At 32.1% G+C, this 9,295-nt stretch overlaps 1 protein-coding gene across 2 annotated transcripts in view; it reads right to left on the bottom strand.

Moving 5' to 3' along the window:
* Positions 1 to 4,680: 4,680 nt before the first annotated feature.
* The window catches only part of LOC106110667 (glycerol-3-phosphate acyltransferase 4), a 9,740-nt gene continuing 5,125 nt past the window's right edge, over positions 4,681 to 9,295 (bottom strand). For both annotated transcript variants that reach the window (XM_013292565.1, XM_013292564.1), the window contains exons 6-9: positions 8,480 to 8,595; positions 8,075 to 8,215; positions 6,624 to 6,833; positions 4,681 to 5,155 (exon numbers count right to left, since the gene is read on the bottom strand). In XM_013292565.1, coding sequence (XP_013148019.1) covers positions 5,068 to 5,155; positions 6,624 to 6,833; positions 8,075 to 8,215; positions 8,480 to 8,595 — 555 coding nt within the window. In that variant the 3' untranslated portion in view covers positions 4,681 to 5,067. The remainder of the gene's footprint in view (positions 5,156 to 6,623; positions 6,834 to 8,074; positions 8,216 to 8,479; positions 8,596 to 9,295) is intronic.

Genomic DNA, 9,295 nt, shown 5'->3' with positions numbered 1-9,295 from the left:
AAATATAGCCTGTGTCACTCATAGATGAATTACCTTTCTAACAGTGAAAGAATTTATTAAATCGTTTTAGTAGTTTTTGAGTTTTCAATACATGCAAATGTACAAATCTTTCCTCTTTATAATGTAAGGATTTCATATAGCTCTAACGGTTTAGGCAGTGTAAGCCGAGAAAAGTTAAAGTTTAGTGAATTTTTAACGCCGGCGTCCAGAAACACGCTGTTTGTTAATAGTTCCTAAACATTAGTAATAATAAAATATACCCTATGTTACTCACAGATAAATTACCTTTCTGATGGCGAAAGAATTTTTAAAATCGTCCCAGTAGTTTTCGAATTATTTCAATACATGCAAATGTACAAATCTTTCCTCTTTATAATGTTAGTATAGATTTCATATATCTCTGATATGAATGATGAAGATGGAATCGATAATTATAACTTATGAACAAAAAATACACTTTTCTCAAACTAATAATGACCTGCAGAATCATTACAAATAATGAGAGTAAATAAATGTTTATTACTACTACAGCCGTACGTAATCGAATTGGATTTCGCTATTATTTTTGTCATCGCTAAACTCTACACTATAATCAATACCAGAATTGTCCTCTAAATTAGTTAATAAGAAAATAATAATTTTAGTTGAGTTTGATAATTATTTAAACCGAATATCGATAGTTCATAATTGTTCGCTGCGTGTTTGTTTCGTCGCTATGATACCTGTCTATAAAGTACAGCATTTGCCTTCATACAAATTGAATTCAATACTTCATATGCGTCATTTATCAAACTAAATAATCTTATTTAGACAAACTTTGAACAGTTGTGCGATAATTTAGTTGTGTGCGCGTTTTATTTATAATAAAAGTGGGGCAAACGAGCAGCGTGAACACCAACGTGGTCAACGACGCCCATGGACATCCGCAACACCAGAGGAACTACAGATGCGTTGCCGGCCTTTGAGGAAATGATAGGCTCGCTTCTTGAAGGACCCTAAGTCGTATTGGTTTGGAAATACCGCCGAGGACAGACCGTTCCACAACGCGGCTGTGCGTCTGTCGCATTTTACGTTCATCTATGTTAGTGTAGTCTTTATTGTTTGAATTTCTTTTATAAATACTTTATTTTATTCCAGGTTAGGAGAAACACACAAGAACTATCCTTTCAATATTGCGTTTTAATTTTAAGACATATTAAAAATTATTTATGACATTTACAAAATATTTAAGAGAATTATTTTTAGTTTGAATTTATAATTTCTGTAATATTTATGTTAAGAATTCTTTGATATTTAAATGGTATTTATATTTGAATGAATTATTTTGTTGTGTGGCCTTTTTTGTTACTTAATTTTATAACATAATTTGTACTTAATTATTTAAGAGTAAAGCATAATTATTTTTTATAAATGCTTGTTTTTTAGGAAAACTGTTTTTGAGATAAGTTATGAGACCCTTGTAAAAGATTAAAATAAATATTTATTTGTTTAAAAAAGATGTTTATTTAATGAAATACCAGTTAAAACAAAATAAAACAAACATTTTTTTCTTTTAATTTTAAATTGCATTTCTGACCAGCCATCTTACTCGGAAAATTAAAAAAAGAAAACACAAGAACAAACTTTTTATTTTTTTTAATTAATAACTTTTTTAATTAATAATTAATAATTAATAACTTCAGAACAGCCAGACCCGGTAATTAAAAAAACACAAACTGTCAAAGATTAATCATTTATTACAGAAATTTTAGTTTCCTTTAGTCTATAAAAATCGTCTACATCATACATGAGGTTGGAAAAATTATTATAAAATCACATAATATACAAACACACGCACAAAATAAATAATTATAAACATTAAAAATTACATCTAAATGTCGCGAATTGGCGAATCTTCAATTGTGATGGAAACCGTGTAACAAACGAATTCGAACCAAAGATCCAATGACAGTTGACAGGACGCCTGATAATTTTTAGAGTTACCAGTAAGCAAGATTTTCCCAAAATCTTTTGAAATTACCCCAAGTTGAAAACAAAACCAAACTGTATGTTAACATTTTTGAAATTCGAATTTCGAAATTATAAAAATGGCGACATTGCAATTGCTGCTTCCTGATTGGTCAAAACGCTTTCAAGGTGACATTGTTGGTTCACAAAATTGTCAACTGCCTGATCCATTAAGTTTTCAACTAAAATTGATGAACTGCTCACAGTTCAAAAGCAGATCAGCTGAATATCTAAGCATAACCTAATTGTTTTTAGCAAACATATCTAGTAAGGATTTAAATGCATTTATTTTTAGTTTTCTTGAATTTATAATGACTGAGACCATTTTTTGGCGGGTAAAATTAATTTTACTATATTTGAAGCAGATTGTAAAAAAATTTCATTTTGTATTTATAATGAAACCAATTTAGTTATTTTCTTGTTTTGTTGTTGTTTTTTTTACTAAATTTTTCAGTTATAAATGGTAAAAAAAATATTCATTTAGAAATTCTATAAAATAGTGATTTCATCACTTTTTTAGTAACTAAATTAACGCACCAAGAAATACTCATTCCAATACAAGTCTAATAATTTTAAGTTTTTTTTTTAATATTACCTGACTAACATATCGCTTTTAGAGCTACTAGCGCCCTGGGCGATATTTCTGACGCCCCCTTTTTTACCGGCTTTTAAGGAAGATTAAAGGCCTTAAGACCCTTTCCGTCCTCCCTGGGCGACCCAACACATCTACACTAACAAAATCAGTTATTTTCATAGTATTAGATGAGGACAAGCTGTTAGCGAAATTCGCCAAAATAGCGAAATGACTGCCCATTGCCTACTGTTAACAGAGCGGACACCAGTAAGTAGTATATTTAATTTTTATTGTGTAAAATGATTACTACATTGAAATTCGCCATTATAGCGAAATTCGCCAAAATGGCGAAGTCAACGACAACTGAAGGGAAATTACAATTTAGTTTGATTTATAGGTTATATATTCTTACCGAGGTACAGTCGGGTTGCTTTATTACTAGTTAATTTTAATATAATTTTAACAGCTACCATATTTAATTGAATACAAACATTCACTGATCCTAATAAACTACATATTGTAAAAATCACCGAACAATTGTGAAATACGTCAGAATACAAACCGACTAGACTCAATATAACAATTAAAAGTATGTCTCAATTTAAATCCTTTTATCAAAGTTTTTAAACTGGCAACAAAAATAAATTGCAGAAGCAATCTTTATTACCTACTTTATTATTTACTAGCTGTTCCCGTGCGACTTCATCCGCATGGAATTATAAAAAATTTATTCTATTGTTTACGTTTGTCAAATTATCAAAAGCAAATGTCAAAATGACATGACATGACAAACCTTAGCAATCTTTCCTCCTTGATGTTGGCAGCAACTTATGGTCTTTCCCACTTTAGGGTTTTTATCCAATATATTTACCCCCTAAGTTTAATGGCGTGAAAATATATAGCCTAATGCGTGACGTAAGTGTAGGGCTTTTTATTTAAAAAAGAATTATTCAAAAATATGTTATAATTGCTGACATCTTAGGCAACAAAGGAGTGTGTGTTTACGCTTTATTATAATAGTGTAGATTATTCTATTAAAAATAAAAGAATATGCCAGAGACTTCTTACTAATGGAATTAAATATTTTTTTTAAAAAAATCACTCAATAATGTTGCTTTCTAATGGTGAAAGAATTTTTAAAATATCTCCAGTATTTTTTTAATATACTAATTACATACAAAAATACATATCACGTTAAAAATACGTCTAGTAATTTTATAAACTGACGTAATCTACAAACGATCGGTAACAAGTATTTAAATAAATATTTACAAATAGAATATTAAAATGGTGGCTAAATATTTTTTATTCTACGATTTATTAACAAAAAGAGTTACATAGAAATATATATTCATAATAAGTGGTCAAAGAGATTAAGAAAACATATAGAGGAGACATTAACTTGAAACAATTTTCACATAACTAAAGAATCAAAACATATTTATATAAATAATAGGCAATATGCATGGCGCCAAATTGTACCAAACTTTTTTTAAGTATACTTTATTACTATAAAAACATTTCTGCAAAGATTTTTTTTAATATAATGTGATTTAGTGGCAAAATTTAATCATTAAAAAGTGTCTTTTTTTCAAATTCCCTCGCTAAGTTCTAAAACGCACACTATTGGTGGAAGCAAGTGGCTTATCTAATATGGCGTCGCTTGTTGTCAATACACAGTTCATTTACGTTAGTTTATATAGAAATACACTCTTGAAGTATTTTACTGTAAACACGATATCAAAACCAACTTTAAAATAAAAAATTAATGAATAGAATTATTAATTACCACTTATTTGTACCAGGAATAATAAAAAAGAATCGATTTTTGACTTTTTGACCTTCAGATACTTTGTTGTTTTTTACGTCGAAGTGACATCTGAGCGTATGTTATGAATGTAATAAGACGATTGACGTCAATTGTCTCATGACAACTCCGGTCGCGTTTTAGTCGCTCGAAAATGGTCGTAATTTTATTTTATTATTTTTAGCTCAATGGTTGAATATTTTCGCGTCAATTTTTCTGGTTATTTTATAACAAGTAGAATCGTTTAAAAAAAGAAAAAAAATAGATGCATACTCCCTATTGTATATAAATTATATTATATTTTATAACCTTTCAAAGAAGTTACCGGTGAAAAAATGTCTGGTCTATATATTTCTTTAATGTCTTTGGCGTTGATATAAGCAGTTATAAACGATTACTATCTCTAGTATCACCGTTCTTTCCTCTTCTATTCACTTCTCTTCTTCGAATTCCATTATAAAAGTACATCACAACACATATCACTAAGTCTGTGGTGTCCGGTCTAGACCGGGATGCAGTCTACAATCTCCGGTCTAGACCGGGCTGCAGTCTACAATCTCCGGACTAGACCGTTCTGCAGTTCCCGGTCTATACCGGAATGTAGTCTCCAGTCTCCGGTCTAGATCGGAATGTAGTCTCCGGTCTAGACTGGAATATTTTCGGTCTATATTCCTGCAGACTACTCTCCCTTTAATCTTTTACTGAATTCCTCCTGTTGTAGTTCACGCCATTCCTTCTTTGCCTTCATACGTTTTAACTGACCATCCCTGAAAAAGTTAAAAATGTTGTTTTAATTTATTTTCTTACTTAAATAATAAATATAAAAAAACATAGTAATAAAACGTTTCATGTATTCAATGAAATAAAATCTAATTACGCTTTTATTATTTTTTCTAAGAAATGTCCAAGTATGTATTACTATCCCGTCTTTACCTATCTTTTACATCTATGACTTTCGAGATCTGTTTAGCAGTTTAGGCTACAAACTAACAAACATCCATCTAAACTTTCTTATAATATTAGTGAGATCCTATATTCATCATCATACTTCTTATCCTACTCCCGTAGCGCAACATGTTTTTGTCCTCCACATAACTCTATCATCCGTCATCTCAGTCATCACTCCCTTGATCATGTCACCTTTCACACAATACATCTCTTTCTATGTCTACTACTGGTGTCCACACTCATAACTAATGTTCTCCTTGTAACATGTGATTCATCCCTCCTCATAACATGCCCATGCTAACCTTTTACTCCTTACCTTCTCTACCACTGGGGCTACTCTCAAACTTCCTCTAATATACTCATTTCGTGTTACACATTTATCTTAACATTTTCATTCCACATGTCTCCTTTCATCCGTCCCTTTTAATGCCCAACATTCAGATCCATACGACAAATCTTACGACGACTTTGTAAATTTTCCCCTTTACTTTAACAGTGGTAGAGCCCGCTTTAACATGTTCGCACTGTAGGGCTCTCAGCAATACCACGACCACACAGACAGGCGTGAAGTGGAAGCAATTCCGCGTTTCGTCTGATGAGTGTGGTGCCGGAGGCCCAATTTTAGGCCCTTTCCCGTCCCACCTTTTTCTATTAAGGAAAGGATTGGATGGGAAAGTAGATTTGACGGTGGAAGAGACGTATAGGAAGGGGAAATATCCTCTTTATGTGCGTATCCTCCGCTTTTGATTTAGGGTAGGCAATATATGTTTTAGGGTAGGCTATTTAGGGTAGGCTGATTTAGGGTAGGCAATATATGTTTTAGGGTAGGCAATATATGTCTATGCAGCGGTCGCTTCGCCAATTCGGCGGATATAGGTGGCCGATTGCTCGTTTGCCATCTTTTTGTATAAAAAAAAGGGGAATTTGAGGGTCACATCGTAAGATCCTATATTTTGTTTTAAATTTGTTAACTTATATTACTTACCACTTACCATAAAGAGCATCGGTGGCTCAGTGGTTTGAACACTTGACTTGTAATCTACAGGTGTTGGGTTCTAATCCCGCTGTACCAATGATTTTCGATTTTTCGAATTTCCATATGTACATAATTTACCCGACGTTCTTACGGTGAAGGAAAACATCGTGATGCAAATCGGTGAAGAAATTCAAAGATATGTGTGAAGTCAACCCGCAGTGCAGGTTGACTATGTCCTAGTCACTAACTTAGGGTAGGCTCCGAGCCCCTCGGTGGGGACGTATAGTGAGCTGGTGGTGATGATTACTTACCACATCAAATCGACGAGTCCACCTCTCCTAGCGACAACAGCTTTCACTCTATTAGCGAAGTCAACCGCCGTCTCGTTATTGTACCTATACATTGGTGGAAGATACCAAACATCGCAGACAATAGCCCAAGAACTCATCATATTCAGTAAATAATGCAGCATTCCGTACCGAGAACTGTTCCAAAACGCGTCCCCGAAACGAGGGTCATATCTAAAAGTAAAAAGAAATATATAAAATACCACAATATGTCCGTAAACACACACTTCTTTGTTGCCTAAGATGTCAGCTATTACAGCATATTTTTGAATAATTCTTTCTTTAATAAAAAGTCCTACACTTACGTCACGCTTTAGGCTATATATTTTCATTCCATTAAATTTAGGGGGTAAATATTTTGGATAAAAACCCTAATGTGGGAAAGAGACCATAAGTTGCTGCCAACATCAAGGAAGCAAGATTGCTAAGGTCGTCATGTCATTTTGACATTTGCTTTTGATAATTTGACAAATGTAAACAATAAAATAAAATTTTCATTATTCCATGCGGATGAAGCCGCACGGGAACAGCTAGTACTAATATAAATGCGAAAGTTTAGATGCATGTTTGTTAATTGTAGCCTAAAAAGCTAAACAAATTTCGATTAAATTTGGTATAGATGTAGAGAATAGCCTCGAAGAACACATAGGCTAATCATTTTTGTTGTTTTTTAATTCACGCGAACGGAGTCGCGGGCGAAGACTAGTTTTTGAATAATTATTTATTTAAGATAGAGAAGTTAAAACTTTATTTAATTGTTTTAGTTCAATTGCAAATGTCAAAATTCAAATACACAAATGACAACGAAGATCTTTGACATTGGATAACAATAATCGTTGCCAACAATCTTGCTTCCGTAATGTTGGCAGCTTGTAGTTTATGGTCCTTTCACACATGAAGGTTTATTACAATTTATTTACCCCGTAAGTTTAATAGGGTGAAAATATATAGCCTAAAGCGTGACGTAAGTGTAGGGCTTTTTATTTAAAAAAGAATTATTCAAAAATATGTTGTAATTGCTGACATCTTACGTCACAAAGTAGTGAGTTTAGGCTTTATTATATTAGTACTAGCTGTTCCCATGCGACTTCATGCGCATGAAATTATGAAAATTTTATTTTATTATTTAAATGTGTCAAATTATCAATTACAAACGTCAAAATGCCATGACATGATGACAACCTTGCTTGATTGATGTTTGCAGCAACTTATGGTCTCTTTCCCACATTAGGGTTTTTATGCAAAATATTTACACCCCTAAGTTTAATCTCGTGAAAATATATAGTCTAAAGCGTGACGTAAGTGTAGGGCTTTTTATTAAAGAAAGAATTATTAATAAATATGGTGTAATTGCTGACATGTTAGGCAACAAAGAAGTGTGTGTTTACGCTTTATTATAATATAATAGTACTCACTTGATAGCCACAGGATAAATAGTGCCGCCGACTTCAAAACTTCCTTTCTTGAACTGCATTACTGAAGTATTGTTAATACAAGTGCCTTCAGGAAATATCAAAATCGGTGGATTATCTGGCACTGAAATGTGTTCTTTTAACCTGAAAAAAGAAGAAAAAAACTACAAATTGAGGAATATACAAGAAAATATTTACTCCAATTTCATGTTTATGGCCATGACTTTATGTTATGTTCATAAACTGTCTTTCATGTTCTCCAAAAAAAACTAAATGACTTTCCCAACAACCTATTACATTTCTCTACGAAAATCTGCAAGGCTACTTAAAGGTTTTCCCATTTCGCGCGATATAAGTCGCAGGCAGGAGCTAGTGTTACAACAAAACAATCTAATGTAGAGATTTTACCTTCTAGCGACTGCATGCCTATCCTTTACTTCAGATCTTTCGAACCAAATATGGGGCGAAGCCCTAGCAAGAGCCCGCTGCAGGAGCCCTAAGAAACCGTCATGTCTTTGACCAATCTGAAATTGTAACATATTATAATACCAACGTAACTAGAGATATCGAAAACATACTAACATAAAGAAGAAAGATTTGTATTTTTGTATGTATTGAAATAAATCAAAATAACATAGGCTATATTTTTACTTTTTTAATTCCACGCAGGTGAAGTCACGAGCAACAGCTAGTATACTAATATTTAAAGAGTAAAGATTTGTATTTATGTTTGTACCAAAAACAAAATAGTTTCAAAAGTTCTTTCACCAATAGAAAGCTAGATAATCACCGAGTAACTGTATTACTAAAAATATTATTCCGCGCAAAGTCGCGGGCAAAGAGTATATATTTCCAAAATTTAAACATCTCTAATCTGGAATTAAGTCAACATAATTATTTATACAAAACCCCAAAACATTAGGACGTCACAAACATGCTTTAATGATATCCCAACAAACGTCACAATGAAATAAATTATTACAGCCTTACAAATAAACGCGGTATAAAGTTAAACTTAGGAATAAACTGAGTATATTAGTACAAATCAGTTTATAATTTTAGTACAAATTTTGCTTATACTCAGTTTATAATATTAGTACAAATTTTGCTTATACTCAGTTTAATCTTAGTACAAATTTTGCTTATACTCAGTTTATAATTTTAGTACAAATTTTGCTTATACTCAGTTTATAATTTTAGTATAAATTTTGCTTATACTCAGTT

This window comes from Papilio polytes, unplaced genomic scaffold (assembly GCF_000836215.1).
Source record: "Papilio polytes unplaced genomic scaffold, Ppol_1.0 DF824208.1, whole genome shotgun sequence".
Classification (NCBI taxonomy): Eukaryota; Metazoa; Arthropoda; class Insecta; order Lepidoptera; family Papilionidae; genus Papilio; species Papilio polytes.
Note: the sequence above shows the minus strand (reverse complement) of the source record. Positions and strands in the feature narration are given on the sequence as shown.